The sequence below is a fragment of the Cervus canadensis genome, chromosome X (assembly GCF_019320065.1).
Source record: "Cervus canadensis isolate Bull #8, Minnesota chromosome X, ASM1932006v1, whole genome shotgun sequence".
In the NCBI taxonomy this organism is placed as follows: Eukaryota; Metazoa; Chordata; class Mammalia; order Artiodactyla; family Cervidae; genus Cervus; species Cervus canadensis.
In genome coordinates, this window is record NC_057419.1 from 84890247 (window position 1) to 84908465 (window position 18219).

Consider the following 18219-nt stretch of genomic DNA (forward strand, 5'->3'; position numbering starts at 1 on the left):
GGAACAAAGATGAATTCATCCTGACAGAATGTATAGAAATGCTATTTGAGCACTATGGTTCAAAACTGAGATGACCTAAAAGCAAAGCAAAATATAGATAATATTATGAGATATTACTTGGGGCATTTATATGTCTTCCTTCTTTTACGTCTGTATCCTTGTTTTTGTTGTTATCTCTGTCCCGCTTTTACAAGCTCCCTGACATACTTAGAGAATGACCCATATAGAATTATAATTGTTGAATATTTATAGAGATGACAATATTTATAATAGTATTTGAGGTGCAAAAGTTCCTCTTTTAGATCTATCTTAAAAATGTGACCGGTAATGATATATCTTATGCATTATTAAATACTAAAATGGGGATTATACATTAATGGTAAAAGCCAAGTGACTTCCTTGATTGCTAAGTCAATGAAAACTAGAGAAATGACTTAGTTTTCTTGCTTTGTAATAAACATTTGATTTGTACTCCTGCATGCCACCAAGATGCAGTATATAGAAGTGATAGAAAATATTATGGTAATGAAATCTATTCTGAATTTGGTCCTAATTACTATTACTTTATGAAAATATAAGATGGTGAACTCTTGTCTCAGTTGTTTAAAGTATAAATATGCATTGACCTTACAAAAGTCTTTGTCAGTAGAAGTTACATATCAAGTAAGGAGCGCAGTTATAGATATTTGAAAACTGAGTCCATGATCTTTCTACTCAGTTGTCAAATTTAGATACTTTAAAAATGCTATCAAATTCAAAAAAATCATAAAATGGAATCACCCCAACGGTTTAGTCAACAGAATGAAATTTTTTCTATTTTTTGGTACTACATATAGCATATTTTAGACGTTTCCCTATTGTCTCATAAATTATTTCTGAAACAATATAGAGTTTAGATGTTCTTTGAAAACCAAAGAAGGCATTTCTTTCATTTGAAATAGTATTTAAAATATTTACACTCTAAATTTAATATTTGTAAAGTGATTTCAAGTATAATAATCCAGGTGAAATTTGTGTGGACTCTAGTTTTGTGACCTTTGTAATATCAACATTTTAAATGATTACAACCTATTTGCTATATAGATACAGATATATGTATGGAGACAACGAGTTAGGTGCTTTATCATATTCTAAAATTTAAAGTACCAATAGTAGTTCCATTGAGCTGATTTTCTATGATCTGTAGAGATAACTTGGATCAATCAACTATAGTAAAGTGACACCTAGCTTGCTCATTTTAAAGCAACTTACTATGGTTAAACCATTTAGACAGCAAACCAATGATAGAAGGACAAAACGCTCAACAGTTCTGAATAGAGGCCTGTGTATTAGCATGCCTTCCATTAGATGCATATTTTTCAAAAGCATATAAATGCCAGGTGATCTGGGAACATTTCTTCTTCTTCTACTTCTTCTTCTTTTTTTTTTTCTTTTTAACAAAAGTATTCTTAACACATAGCAAGACCTGAAACATAACAAATGATAGATCTTTTTGGTCTAATGAATATCAGAGATGTTTTATTTGGTGTTTTAGATTTGAGAATTCAGCCTAAACAGAGTCAGCAAAAAGTGCTCTTTCTTCTTTTAAGATTAAAAATCATAAAGGTTGTAAGGTTCCAGAAGCTCTAATTGGAGGAGTACCCATGATTTTGCAAACCAAAGCAGAGACTCAGAAGGATGTTCATTATAACAGAAATAGGTTATACAAAAGTCTGACAAAAAAGCCATTTGGAAAATTTGTCTGAAAAAGGTGAGAACTGGATTAGATACAAGCATATACTACAGAATTTTATCTTTCATCCTTTTGTTTTGTTAATTTTCACTTAGCTAGAATTAGTGTCACAGGGTGATTGTGGCATATTGACATTCAAATGTTTCAACATGTTTTCATTCACTTGACAAATATTTGTCAAATATTTAACCATGCCAGACACTATTCTAGGTTACTCTTTGTGTAAGCTTCTCCTAAATATACCATAGTATGTTATCCTTAAACAGACAAACAAAATTTGACCAAAAGTATTGTGAGAGAATTTATTAATAAATTACTACATGCTCATAAATGTATATTTTTGCCCCAGAATATGTTTGGATTCTGATTATGCATGGCGTGAAAATCGATTCACTTATGTAAAGTATTTGTTCTTTGAGACGTTTTTAGTCAAGAATTTACACATATTTATTAATATTTTTAGGTTTAATGTCACCATGTTTATTTATTAGTGTTAGGACTGCATTCTATTATATGTTTATGACTCCTAAAGATATCGATTTAGATTATATAGTTAATTTTTAATTATATCTTCTTTCTAATGTATCTCATTTAAATTATTTGAACTAAAGAGTGAAATGATAGCTGGGAATGTTTTGTGTTCATTCTTGAAAGTGCCAATTTTTCAAAATGAAAGTTTTATGATAGGTCTTCGGAGTTTATTGATAACCATATATGATGTTATGTTGAAAATATGGGTGTGTGTGTGTACGTGTGAGCTGCTCAGTTGTGTCCAACTCTGTGTGACCCCATGGACTGTAGCCCAACAAGGTTCCTCTGTCCATGGAATTCTCCAAGCAAGAATACTGGAGTGGGTTGCCATTTCCTTCTCTGGGGATCTTCCCCAACCAGGGAGCAAACCTGGGTTTATAGGAAATAAAGTTTAAATAAATAGAAATGCATACATATTTAGTTCAAAACCACATATCAAATTCTTCTTTTAACTTAGTCAACCTGAAGGAAAAATCTGTATTGCAAAATCAAAACAAAACAAAACAAATCAAAACAAAATAACTTTTAGTAGGAAAAGCACTTTATTCTTAGACCTTATTTAAATCAAGTAGTATTTATTATTTAAAATACAAATATGTTTATATTGCTCTTCACATTTGAAATTCAGGTATAATGTTTAAAATTACAGGGAAGAGATCAGATTGTTCTATTATAAGAAACATACATTGTGGTTTGGATATGTAATTTAATTACAAAATTTCCCTTTAATTTTTACAAACAAAAGTATTGTAGAACTTGAATTTAATTTAATGAAATAAAAACCCAAATTTAATTTAATTTTATTAATGAAAATACTGTGGAATCACTTTTAGAATTTTTTCAGTGCGTTTTAACTGTGCAAAATAAGTGAACACTGGTTACATCTCTGCATGATCCAGTACAAGCATAGAAACAGAACAGGAATATACTGCTACTTAAGGATCAGGGGATAGAAAGAATATTGTAGAATGTCCCTTCTTACACATCCTGTGTCATAATGGTTCACCTGAGTATAATGAGCATTAGAAGATTAAATAGGATTGGCACACATTTTAAATAAATGGCTTGGTTGCTCATGCTCCCCCCCCCCCACCCCGCGCCAAGAGAAAACCAAAATAATATCAAAATATTTCTTTTTTTTCCCATTTATTTTTATTAGTTGGAGGCTAATTACTTTACAATATTGTAGTGGTTTTTGCCATACATTGACACGAGTCAGCCATTGATTTACATGTGTTCCCCTTCCTGATCCCCCTTCCCGCCTCCCTCTCCATCCCATCCCTCTGGGTCTTCCCAGTGCACCAGCCCTGAGCACTTGTCTCATGCATCCAACCTGGGCTGGTGATTTGTTTCACCCTTGGTAATATACTTGTTTTAGGTTTAATTAGGTTTTAGTTTTAATTAGGTCCCATTTGTTTATTTTTGCTTTTATTTCCAATATTCTGGGAGGTGGGTCATAGAGGATCCTGCTGTGATTTATGTCAGAGAGTGTTTTGCCTATCTTCTCCTATAGGAGTTTTATAGTTGCTGGTCTTAAACATTTAGATCTTTAATCCATTTTGAGTTTATTTTTGTGTATGGTGTTAGAAAGTGTTCTAGTTTTGTTCTTTTACAAGTAGTTGATCAGTTTTCCCAGCACCACTTGTCAAAGAGGTTGTCTTTTTTACATTGTATATTCTTGCCTCCTTTGTCAAAGATAAAGTGTCCATAGGTATGTGGATTTATCTCTGGGCTTTCTATTTTGTTCCATTGATCTATATTTCTGTCTTTGTGCCAGTACCATACTGTCTTGATGACTGTGGCTTTGTGGTAGAGCCTGAAGTCAGGCAGGTTGATTCTTCCAGTTCCATTCTTCTTCCTCAAGATTGCTTTGGCTATTCGAGGTTTTTTGTATTTCCATAAAAACTGTGAAATTATTTGTTCTAGTTCTGTGAAGAATACCGTTGGTAGCTTGATAGGGATTGCACTGAATCTATAGATTGCTTTGGGTAGTATAGTCATTTTGACAATATTGATTCTTCCAATCCATGAACACGGTATATTTCTCCATCTGTTTGTGTCCTCTTTGATTTCTTTCATCAGTGTTTTATAGTTTTCTATGTATAGGTCTTTTGTTTCTTTAGGTAGATATACTCCTAAGTATTTTATTCTTTTTGTTGCAATGTTGAATGGTATTGTTTCCTTAATTTCTCTCTTTTCTCATTGTTAGTGTATAGGAATGCAAGGGATTTCTGTGCGTTAATTTTATATCCTGCAACTTTATTATTTTCATTGATTAGCTCTAGTAATTTTCTGGTAGAGTCTTTAGGGTTTTCTATGTAGAGGATCATGTCATCTGCAAACAGTGAGAGTTTCACTTCTTCTTTTCCTATCTGGATTCCGTTTATTTTTCTACTCTGATTGCTGTAGATTCTCTTAGACCAAATTTCAGTCAGCTTCTTAGCAATACTAATTTACATATTTGACACAATTTGTGTATTCGTTCCCTACCCTAGCTAGCAGAAACATCATCATTTTATGTCTGAAGAAACTTAACTAAGTAAAGGGAGAGATTAATTCTTAGCATCCCATACAAATACAGAATCAAATGTATATCTATATAGAAGATTTGTTTCCTTTCTTATTATGTAAAAAGTAGATCTTAGGCAATATTTTAATCTTAGGTGACATGCTTTTATTTTGAAAATACCAAAATATAATATTTATATTTTTAGTATTCAGAAAGCCATTGATTTGAATCTGTGCCTTATAATCATGAAGTGCAGACAATTTCTAAGGCAGATAGCATTTCGTTTATTCAAAAAACATTTTAGCATGTCTTATTCAGTCAGTTAATCTGTCAGACTTTTAACATAAATCCTTCATACTCCTCTTCCTGTGCATGTAACCTTTTCTTTAATTCAATTTGAAATAACTTACTTCAACTTTTTATTTCCTTTTCATGTTTGTGGCACTGTCTTTTACTTTTTGTTCTTTGTTGACATAAAATATTTAGCAATGTATCAACTCAAAAGATTGGTTCTCCACAATAGCTACCCAGTGTTTCATCACATGGAAAATATCTTGCTTACTCCTAAAATCTATAGCTAGATTTCCATATGTCAGGTTTGTCCTTTGATGTTTGAAATATAAAACCAAATAAACTTATGGATATTAATTATGTGTGGATATTGCCATTAAACACTTAATTTTAAAATGATTTATATCTAAACTAAAAAAAATGTTTCTTTTTATATTAAACAAACATGAATTTGGTTTTTATTTCCTTTTTTTAACTGTCCTAATGGAAATATAGGTCTTCCAATACATTTACAGCTCCCCAGGCATCTCAGTGGCAAAGATTTCACCTGCAAATGCAGGAGATACAAGTTTGATCCCTGAATCAGGAAGATCCCCTGGAGAAGGAAATGACAACCCACTCTAGTATTCCTACTGGGATAATCCCTTGGACAGAGGAACCTGGAGGGCTACAGTCCATGGGGTTCAAACAGTTGGACACAACTGAATGAGCACAACACAATACATTTACTTTCATTTTTTTTCTTCAGTATAATGTAACAAACAGTTAAAAAATAAAACTACCCTAGGACTTTTTTATAAATGACCTATTGTTTCAAGGTTAACTCCTTTCTGCAAACATTAAAATTCAACATGTGAATAGCCAGTTAGTTCCAAGAATGAAAGTTTCTGCTAAAGCTTGTGTTCTGTACTATTATCACAAAAGTCTCAGTAAAATATATATTAGAGAGAAAGAAATAGAAAATAAACAAAACATTTCCAATTATTTAAAAATATCAACTTGGTACTATGATTAAACTGGTATTAATTCACTGTGATTACAAGAAATCACAACTTCTTAAGTGCTGACAGAGCATATGAGAAGATGAAAACATATTCATAAAGAGAACCATGAAGTTGGATGGCACTTTGAATACCATATTTTATCTTTCATTTTTGCCTTAAATATGTGATCTGGAAAAGGCAATGGCAAACCACTCCAGTATTCTTATCTGAAGAATCCCATGGACAGAGGAGTCTGGTGGGTTACAGTCTGTGTGCGTCACAAAATATGTGAAATGAAAATATTGAGATACATTATAAAGTAACCAGTTTATTTGGCATTTTTTAAGTAGTACATCCAGATACATCTCTCTAAATTGATGCACTGGGAAAAATAATACCATCAATTAATAATGTTCAGTCTTTCTCATTTTGCAGAGAATTTTAAAGTGAAATTAATGGAACATTGCTTTAGAGAACTATATAATATTTATTGATAGTGAAAGGTAGAATTTTATAGAAATTAGTTCATATTTCTTATGGATTTTTAAAAACTATGCTTCTATGTATGAAAATGTACCAATCTCTGCCCAAAATAGAATTAAAGCAGATATTTTTGAAATGGTTATTTTATGAACTATATCCTTTCCTGGTTTTCTATTTCATATATTAAATATATATATGCATATGTGGGCTTCCCTGGTAGCTCAGACGGTAAAGCGTTTGTCTGCAATGCTGGAGACCCGGATTCGATCCTTGGGTTGGGACGATCCCCTGGAGAAGGAAATGGCAAGCCACTCCAGTACTCTTGCCTGGAAAATTCCATGAACAGAGGAACCTGGTAGGCTACAGTCCATGGGGTCACAAAGAGTTGGACACGACTGAGCGACTTTACTTACTTACTTACTTATGCATATGTAATAAGAAATATCCATAATATATTTATAATATAAATATAGATGTTCATATAGTATAAATATTTCTCCAGTGAAATATCTTTGTCTTTAATCTGTACCTTAAGTGGTATGCAGAGCCTAATATTTTTAACAATGCATATATGTATATATACAATGACAAAGTACTCTGTAGAATTCACAAAATTGGTTTCCACTAATGAAATATTAATTTCAAGTGTTTTCGTAAAAGCCATTCCCTGTTATCTTGTCCACTTATGCTATGCAGAGTTTTTAATTACCTACTGTTTTCTTCGTACTACAGAGAATTTTTAATTACTTTGTTATAGAACAAACAGGTTGTTGAAAATATGAGAGAAAAGTTTCAAAAGTTTTTTAATCTAAAAAGTAACTTTTTAAAGATAAATTTTTTTATATTTAGTACATGTCTCTAGATGTAATTGAGGTTTATCTCTTATTTTTCTATGTGTACAACTCATATAGGTTGTTGACAAGCCACATAAAGCTTCTAAAATTGAATAAACTGATTAAAAGCAAATCATTATTAAATTTTACAAAGAAATGATTAAAAAATTAAATTCTCTAGTAGTGCACAAATTGTATACTATTACACCTAGGAGGCATATATTTTCTATGCATTAAATCAAGCAAAGGGACATGCTTTAAAAATCAATTTCTCTATGGACCCAAAGACCAGATACACCATTAAGTCCTATTTTAAAATGGTCTTAATTTAGAATTCATTCACTCAAGAACAGATTGAGTGTTAAAAGGTGTAAAATGTTTGACAGCTGCAATTGTCTCAAACATTCTGAAGAGCTTAGAGACACATTTCAGAAATATTGATTTTTTTTTTTTTCTATTTTCTTTGCCAGATGAAAAAATAATGTATCCAGCCCTCAGGCTTTTGTTTTTGGAATTTCTCAAGATCATTTACATTTGCATTATTTTCAAAGCTGCTTCATACATTTCTCAAAGTAATGTAACTAGGGCCTTGGTAGGACCTTTCAATGAACTATGAAATCGTTTATATTCCCACTTTTGCTTTCTTGAAAAGTTCAGAGTTCGTGTTTCAGTTTTTCTTGCGAGTTTTTGTTTGTTTTTGTTTTTGAGGTTGGGAGTAGTCTATACAATTTAAAAAAAAACAAAATTTACAGTGGATTTTTTTTCTTTGCCCAAAAGAGACATGGATAGCAATTTTAATATGCAGAGATGAGAAATTTATATTAGCAACCATGCTTTTGTTGTAAGTAAGATACACATTATACTAATCACCTTGCAGCTTTTGCATCTGTAGCCTTAATGTTTCACATGACATGAACAGAAAATGTGATTTGAGCTTCCATTGTGTGGTTCAGACTTTATGCAATCTACATAAGTGCAATAATGCTTATTATTTTTGCCATTAGTTTTGCAATCAACAGGAGGTGCACTGAGGTGATTTGAATTATACATCAAGAAGAATTAGATCTTTTTGGCACATCTTGTAGAATGCTTTAAAATTAATATTATTCAAAGAAAACTAGATATTGACTCATTAATTTGGCATTACAATCTTCAAGTACATTATATATACTGATTCTACTATATTCCATGACCGTGTGTCTTGGCATAAGAAAATATATGAGAAACTTGTTCGCAAATGTTAGTCCATAATAACTTAGAATATATATTATATATTAGGTTTTAGGTGAATTGAATCTTGATATATCAGATTTTTCTCTATATTAGGGAGCATAATAAACACTGTGATGTGCTGAGACATAGTGATATATCAAATAAATAAATATTTAACACTTATAGAAAACATTATCCTTCAGTTGACTATAGTGGCAAAGATATCTAGAACACTTTCTAACACCATACACAAAAATAAACTCAAAATGGATTAAAGATCTAAATGTAAGACCAGAAACTATAAAACTCCTAGAGGAGAACATAGGCAAAACACTCTCCGGCATAAATCACAGCAGGATCCTCTATGACCCACCTCCCAGAATATTGGAAATAAAAGCAAAAATACACAAATGGGACCTAATGAAACTGAAAAGCTTTTTGCACAACAAAGGAAACTATAAACAAGGTGAAAAGACAGCCCTCAGATTGGGAGAAAATAATAGCAAATGAAGCAACAGACAAAGGATTAATCTAAAAAATATACAAGCAACTCCTGCAGCTCAATTTCAGAAAAATAAATGACCCAATCAAAAAATGGGCCAAAGATCTAAACAGACATTTCTCCAAAGAAGACATACAGATGGCTAACAAACACATGAAAAGATGCTCAACATCACTCATTATCAGAGAAATGAAAATCAAAACCACAAGGAGGTACCATTATACACCAGTCAGGATGGCTGCTATCCAAAAGTCTACAAGCAATAAATGCTGGAGAGGGTGTGGAGAAAAGGGAACCCTCTTACACTGTTGGTGGGAATGCAAGCTAGTACAGCCAATCTAGAGAACAGTGTGGACATTTCTTAAAAAACTGGAATTAGAACTGCCATATGACCGAGCAGTCCCACTCCTGGGCATACACACGGAGGAAACTAGATCTGAAAGAGACACGTGCACCCCAATGATCATCGCAGCACTGTTTATAATAGCCAGGACATGGAAGCAACCTAGATGCCCATCAGCAGATGAAAGGATAAGGAAGCTGTGGTACATATACACCATTGATTATTGCACAGCCATTAAAAATAATTCATTTGAATCAGTCCTAATGAGATGGATGAAACTGGAGCCCATTATACAGAGTGAAGTAAGCCAGAAAGATAAAGACCATTACAGTATACTAACACATATATATGGAATTTAGAAAGATGGTAATGATAACCCTATATGCAAAACAGAAAAACAGACACAGATGTACAGAACAGACTTTTGGACTCTGTGGGAGGAGGTGAGGGTGGGATGTTTCGAGAGAACAGCATCAAAACATGTATATTATCTATGGTGAAATAGATCACCAGCCCAGGTTGGTTGCATGAGACAAGTGCTCGGGACTGGTGCACTGGGAAGACCCAGAGGGATCGGGTAGAGAGGGAGGTGGGAGGGGGGAACGGGATGGGGAATACATGTAAATTCATGGCTGATTCATGTCAATGTATGACAAAAACCACTACAATATTGTAAAGTAATTAGCCTCCAACTAATAAATATAAGTGAAAAAAAAAGATATCTGATTACCTCCAAATGAATGTCCTTAAACATGTTTTCTAACCTTATTTACATCCAAAATGGTGAGATTGTAAGATTTCAATAAAGTAACTTTATTCAGTGACTTTAAAAAAATTATACATGATAAAACAACTGCAAGCACTACTGCTTTGTTGAAGTAAATGTCAGTTATAGATTGGTGCTTGATACTTGATCAACAAACATTAAGCCAACACCATCAATTTTGTGTTGAGCTCTGTTGACATTTAAGCTATTCAAGCAGTATCTATCTATCAGTAATTTTTTTCAAATGTAGCTAGATGTGTCTAGTGCATATTGGGTATTTAAACATTTGTGTTAGTACTTTGAAGGAACTATTAAAATATGATTTTATAGAATAAATAACATGTTTTGGTATTGTTTTCATGATAAATTTTTGTAATTTTTGTGTGACAAATAGGAGCCACAGTTTTTGCTATAAACTACATATTTCCTTAATTTGAACTTTGTAGTACAAGAATCCTAGTAATTTATATTGTGTATTAATTATTTATTTATATTAATTTACTAATTAAGATATTTCTTCTAGTAATAATTTAGAAAATATATTAAAACCTTAAGTATATTTCAAAGAAAGCACATACACAACCTTAAATTTTTATGTGATTATTGCATTTGTGTAAGTAAAAATAATGATATCTAAAATGCATTTAAATTTATTAATACATTTATTAATAAATTGATGCATTTATTATTAAATACATTGCAGAATATTTCATAACCTGAAAATAATTTTCTTGGTGAAAGCAAATTTAACTTGTTAGATATATTCACTTCATTTATTAGTAAAATTTAATTTTAAATAACATATAAATGATAGAACCATTCATAATATAACTTTGGTTAGATTAACAAAAATATTCGTTTCAGTCATAGTGATTCACTTTGAGTCTAGTATCTCAAATGATAAGACTTTGCTTATATTTTGATCTTTCAAAAATCTCAATCAATGTGAATGCTTCAAAAATATCAATGATAAACCTTTAAACACTTAGAAGCAATTGAATTTTAAAGATACATTTTGAGATGGACTTTATTCTGTGTAAGAACCTTCATAATTGTAATGAATGTATTTATTAATTTCTGTGCTAGCATCTGAGTACTTATATTGCTTTAGAGGGAGAAAATGCTTCCTTTTTTGACTATTTTTTGTGTGATGAATTAAAGTATCTCTTCAGAGTTGGTCCTGAAAATCTTATTCAGAATCTGCTTATTGTCCTGAATTTAAAGGAAAATTAATCTATATTTGACTTTCCTGGCTTATAAACCAATTTTCACTTCTCATCTTGGGAGCTAAGTGTCTCCTGGGATAGGTTTTAAAAATGTGTTTGTTTTCTTTTTCATTGTTGTCATGTCACTTGTTTGGCTTCTTTTATTTGTACCTCCTTATCCTTAGAAATTCTAAGTCTAGACCCATCACATTAACTTTTTTTCTGATCTTTTCAGTTACCAAATTGGAAAGGATTTTAATAAATAAGTTCTGGACCACATTTAAATTTTTAATTGCAGTCTTAGAAATGAAAGCAAGTGCTATATTACTTCTCTGCTTAAGGCAACCTTTCTTTATCTCTCCAGTACATTTAAAACTTTATGTTTAAATATTATAGGAATTTTTAAAAAATATATTACAGGAATTGATTATTAATTCCAATAATAAATTAAAATATTGTGTGTGTGTGAGAGAGAGAGAGGGAGAGAGAGAGAGACTTATGATTGAACTAGAACTATTATTTGAATGGTGTAGGGTTGGGAGATATTATTTAGGAGATCAATCCTAACTAAAGTGTCTTGTGAAAACACTGCTATTTTTTTTTTCTTTTCTGTTTCAGCTTGTACTATCATTAAATTACATTGCTTACAGATTAAATAACTTATGATAAAAAATAAATGTGCCATATATATGTCAATGACACTTAAAATGTGCAATTCTCTCTAGTCCCTATTATTACATAGAAACATTAATTTCACTTCTATTTTTCTGTCTCTGACATATTCCTTCTATCTCATACATTTTTAATTTTATAATATTCAAATATTATTCAAAATTGAGTTTTAAACAAGTTCAAAATGTTTAAAAATTTTGTTTTAGGTTATGTTATTGAATGTATTAGAAAATCATTTTTACTATTAGCTTTAAAATTTTACAAAGAATAAATCTGAGATTTATTTGCTCAGATCAACACATATCAAAGTGTTTGTGAATATGTAATTATTTTGTTTAAAAATAGACTATGCTATTTGTCTTTGATCAAGCATGATCTCACAGTGTTTTGAAGGAAGTCACTTACAAATGCAATAAAACTTTATCTGGATAACAAGTGTTGATATAATGATCTTGAATTCCCCATTTCTAGTTGTGAGAAATAAATGAAATTTTAGTAGAGAAAATAGCTATATTATAGAAAAAGTGTCTTAACCAAGATGAATACTTCTGTTGGGTCATCTAATGTTAGTGTTTGTTTATTTATTTATTTTTTTCGTCATATTTTCCACATCAGATTTGGAAGAAAAGCAACCTGTGAAGTCAATATTTTCCTTAAAAAGTAAATACTTTTCCTGTAGGAGTTTCCATGAAAAAAAAAATGAAATTTAAATAGAGGGCTATACTTTGTTATCATAGGCAAAGAAGCTAGCAAATCTACTGTGTTCTTGCAAAATGTTAAGTTCAACAATACATAGCCTCTAGGGGAAGAATCAATAATTAATTCCCAAGAGGCCAGCATATAGCATAGTCTTGGTCAGATTTTAGAAAAACATACTACAGGAAACAGATATTTTATGATTTATCAGTATTCCACCTTATATATTTCAGTCATCACATTCTCTGCAAAATGAAGCTGAAAATATATTGCAATATATTATAATTTTATATTTAGTTAATATAATGTATTGGGAATAAAAGAATGTATTTATCTGTATTTAACTTTGCTAAACTCTCTTTTTAGCTTTCATTCCTGGACTAAAGAAAGGTACAGTAAAAATCAAGACAAATCATAATCATGGTGCATATTTCATTTTAAAACAGATTTGTTTTAAGAAGTTCTGCCTTTTCATTTCTCATAAAGCATTGCAATTTCAACTGTTTGCTTCAAACACATTTTTAGTATTTTTAAGTGAAACGATATCTAGGAAAGGTATTCAATCAGTTGTATGTCTTATATCACTGAATACTTTTTCCAAGTTGTGTATAATTAACCTTTAGATGTTAACGTGACCCTATAGACAATTATTTGACTTACAATAGTTACTTTCAAAAACTTATGAATTTAATTATTCATTTTTCTCCTCTGACAATGTAAGCATATTCAGGATTTTGTCTGAGGATACATTAACAATATAATTCCACTTTTCTATATTTTCATTCAAAAGGATCTGTAAACCATATATGCTGTATACTTGCCTAACAAAATAATCCAAGATAACAGTCTTTGTGAGCTTGTAAGTAATATGCGTTTTCTTTGCCAAATTAAACACACGAATTTATGCTACTTTAAGATACAGTCAACAGAAAACAAATGTCTTTAAATATGGAGTTTAAGCAATCAGTTAAAATATATATAATTTTATTGTGCTGATAAAATTTTTAAATGCTGAAACATATTTTGTATGTTCCAAATATATTTGCTTTGTCTGTGTATATGCACTCATTTCTTTATGTACTTCATAATTCAGGATGGATATATTATATTGTTTCATTTTACTGTTTAAGATGATAATTCATTTCACTTCAAGCACTTTTATTTTAAAATATAGTTTACAGTCCATTGATATTTTGACCAAGTGGAAATAATACTCAGAGAATAAATGTTTTTAAAATTCATCATAAAAATTCAAATTATAATGTAAAGATCCTCCCCCTTATTCTTTAATTTTAACAAATATCATCAATACTAACAGCATGTTATTATTATTATTATTTTTTTCTTTTGTATTTTAAATGTTTTTTTTCAATGTTACTTTGGGATAGTTCTCATGAACTTATATTGGATTGGCCAAAACATTCATTTAGGCTTTTCCAAAACCCAAATGAACATTTTTTCCAACCAAATATAATTAGTTGTAATATCCATGATGTATTTTTGACTATCATCTAGCTTGAAGAATTTTATTCTAAATATTTTATTCCCCATGGAAGTCTTGAGTATTCAGCGTTTACATGTGTTATTCAAGTGAAAGTGGATACATTGCATGTACTTTTCTTTTTTTTTTTCTCTTCCTGCCTCATTAGTTTTTAGATATCCTATGATAGATACTGTTTAGCAACTACATTTACATAATAATGGTGAAAATGTATTTGTGGTTTTGATGTAAAGTCAAGGTGTTTTGATCATAACTATTCGGAGGCACAGCAGAAAGAGCATTTGAATGTGAGACAGCACATCTTGAGTTCTAATGATAGTTCTGCACCTGACTAGATGCAAACACTTGGCCAAGTCATTTAAACTCAAGAGTCTTCATTTTCTTCTTTCCCTCATTAAAAAAAAAAAAAGTAGTAATCATAATTATGCTTAAGCCTCATGAGAAGTCATGCTGAAACATGACAGCAAAATAATATAATAGTAATAAATTTATAAAACAGTATTTGAGTGTGTACAGTTCTGTACACTGTCCCTAATAATCTACAAAAGGTTTCAAGGTTTCATCTTAATACACCACTTCTATGTGTAAGTTCTATCATTTTATCCATTTTTGCAGAGGTAGAAACTGGAACAAAGAAAGGTTAAATAATATAGAAATTCATTTGATATTTTTAAAAAAGCAATCTACCTGTAAAAAACACTACTACTTAGATGATTGAACCTTCATCAATACATTAATGAGTAATTATCATTACAATTAAACTCATAATTTAAATTGTGCTCTATTGACTGATATTTATTTGGTATATTCATAATGCAACTTGGCCCTGCCAACAAGCTTCACTGAAAGACCATAGTACCTTTTGCAGTTATGTTTTATGATAATTTTCATACCATATTTTGTATGTCCACTTTCCTTCATCAACTCATTTGAGTAGACTTCCTATTATTTCACTCACATAATGAAATTTCTTAGGCATATGTAATTAAATGTTATACTATCATATGAGAATAAATAGCCCTCTGTGACTCTAATCATAAATTTATAAAACTAAGATTATTTCATTCAGTTAACTTTCTATTGAAGGCTGACTGATTACCAGGGATAACACTGAGATTTTTTTTCTTAAATACAAAAATATATTGTTGGGGTCCTTTAATGGACCGGAACCTTGTGGTGCGGAGTCGACGATAAGAAAGTGAAAGAGAGAAAGAGAGAGAGAGAAAGAGAGAGAGAGAGAGACAAAAAAGACCCGGGGACCTAAGCTCTGATGGAGCAAAGGTGCTTTAATGATTTTTCTATGAGTATATATAGGCTGCAGTACAAGAAACTTCTTTCGGGAATGATAGAGATCAGAAAACCAAATGTACAGCAACTGTTACCACAAGGTCAGGAGACAATCCATATCTCAAGAAAGGGGAAGGAGATTAAGCTGTTTTGTCCTAAGGAGAATGTTTACTAAAGGAGACTCATGCTTGCCTCACATAATGACCTCAGTCCCTGGGAGCAGCGTGCTGTTCCGCTTGAAGAGGGACAAAGGACTCATGAGAGACAGCATGTAGGAATCCTCCCGTCAAACATTCCCTGACAATATATAAGCTTTTTACCTCATAGTAAATTAGATATATATATGCAAATTCTTAGTAGTAAGAGAATTACATTGAATTCTGGTGTTCTTTAATTTCCCCAAAGAAGAAACTGAAAATATATACTTGTCAATCCACTGAGAGCAAATTATTTTGTACCCACTTCTAAGAAAAGACAACATTAATAAACATATAAATTAATACCTTTCATTGAATTAGCTGGCAAGTGTACTTTCTGTCTTTAGGGACATGTTTTAAAGTAAGAGTGAGAGTTTCAGCTATATCAATTATATTTTCTGTTTTCACTGAGGACTAGGGTTTGAGCAATAGAGTGTCAACCGATTTGTTTCCCTGTAGTCATTTGTTCAGTTATCCAAGTTGATTGTTGGAATATTTTTTGGTGTTTTATTACATAACTTTTACCATTCTGACCCTCAGATAACTCTCAGGGATCTGTTCCTGAGCTGGGTTTCCATATTTATTGTTAGTACTCAAGGGTCAGCTGTAATTTAGGAGTTCATTACTTTAGACTTAAAATGTTGAATATGATTCAGGAGAAACTGTTTAGGGATGGGAGTGTGTGTGGGAAAGCCGGTTTGAGGTGGACACTTAAAAGAGAGACTGAGAAAATGAATTATCTCTTGGCCAAATGAATCACCTCACCTATATTTATCCAACTATTTAGTTAATAAGAGTCTGTGAACATAAACTATAATTCATCCTTAAGCATGATAGTTATGGAGTTTTTCATCTGTCAATTATTAAAAAAAAATGATGTCTTTTCATAAGGTATCTTTTTTTCATGGCCAAGAGTTAATGAAAATGCATGTGTAAGTTTCCAAATGAAAAATTTATGCCACAGGTCATAATATTAATCACCTCATGCTAATTTGGTATTTCCCTAAATTATCAAGTGAAAGGATAAATCAACATGCCATTTCGTTAGTTTTGTTTTAAATTACTGATAGTAGATTCCAGAATGTCATGGAGCAATATTCTTGAAAAGAATTAAGATTAAAGAAACAATTGCATATTTTACCATCTAAAATTGCCTTCTTCAGATCATGTATAACAAGCCAGTTCCACCATTGTTGTTATTGCTCTTGTTCGATTGGTAAGTCATGTCTGACTCATTGCAATCCAATGGACTGCAGCACACTAGGCTCCTCTGTCCTCTACTATCTCCTGGAGTTGGTCAAATCATGTCCACTGAGTTGGTGATCCCATCTAACCATCTCATTCTCTGCCACCCACTTCTCCTTTTGCCTTCCATCTTTCCCAGCATCAGGGGCTTTTCCAATGAGTTGGCTCTTCACATCAGGTAGCCAAAGTATTGGAGCTCCAGCTTCAGCATCAGTCCTTCCACTGAATATTCAGGCTTGATTTTCTTTAGTATTGATTGATTTCCTCGTATTCCAAGGGATTCTCAACAGTCTTCTTGAAGACTACAGTTCAAAAGCATCCATTCTTCAATGCTCAGTCTTCTTTATGTTCCAACTCTCTCCTCTGTACACGACAAATGGCAAAACCATAGTTTTGAATATATGGACCTTTGTCGGTAAAGTAACGTCTCTGCTTTATAATGGATTTTCTAGATTTGTCAGGCAAATTTGGCTTTGGAGTACAGAATGAAGCAGGGCAAAGGCTAATAAAGTTCTGCCAAGAGAATGCACTGGTCATAGCAAACACCCTCTTCCAACAACACTAGAGAAGATTCTACACATGGACATCATCAGATGGTCGACACTGAAATCTGATTATATTCTTTGCAGCCAAAGATGGAGAAGCTCTATAAAGTCAGAAAAAACAAGACTGGGAGCTGAATGTTGCTCAGATCATGAAATCCTTATTTCCAAGTTCAGACTGAAATTGAAGAAAGAAGAGAAAAACACTAGACCACTCAGGTATGGCCTAAATCAAATACCTTATACAGTGGAACTGAGATATAGATTTAAGGGACTAGATCTGATAGACAGAGTGCCTGATGAACTATGGACAGCAGTTCATGACATTGTACAGGAGACAGGAATTAAGACCATCCCTAGAAAAAGAAATACAAAAAATCAAAATGGCTGTCTGAGGAGGCCTTACAAATAGCTGTGAAAAGAAGGGAAGTGAAAACCAAAGGAGAAAATGAAAGATATACCCATTTGAATGCAGAGTTCCCAAGAATAGCAAGGAGAGTAAAGAAAGCATTCCTCAGCGATCAATGCAAAGAAATAGAGGAAAACAACAGAATGGGAAAGACTAGAGATCTCGTCAAGAAAATTAGAGATACCAAGGGAATATTTCATGCAAACATGGGCTCAATAAAGGACAGAAATCGTATGGGCCTAACAGAAGCAGAAGATATTAAGAGGAGGCAGCAAGAATA

General features: G+C 31.7%; 1 protein-coding gene across 2 annotated transcripts in view; it reads left to right on the plus strand.

Moving 5' to 3' along the window:
• Positions 1 to 18219, plus strand: part of PCDH11X (protocadherin 11 X-linked) — a 985621-nt gene that overhangs the window by 774662 nt on the left and 192740 nt on the right. For both annotated transcript variants that reach the window (XM_043458684.1, XM_043458686.1), the window contains exon 7: positions 13125 to 13148. In XM_043458684.1, the coding sequence (XP_043314619.1) occupies positions 13125 to 13148 (24 nt within the window). The remainder of the gene's footprint in view (positions 1 to 13124; positions 13149 to 18219) is intronic.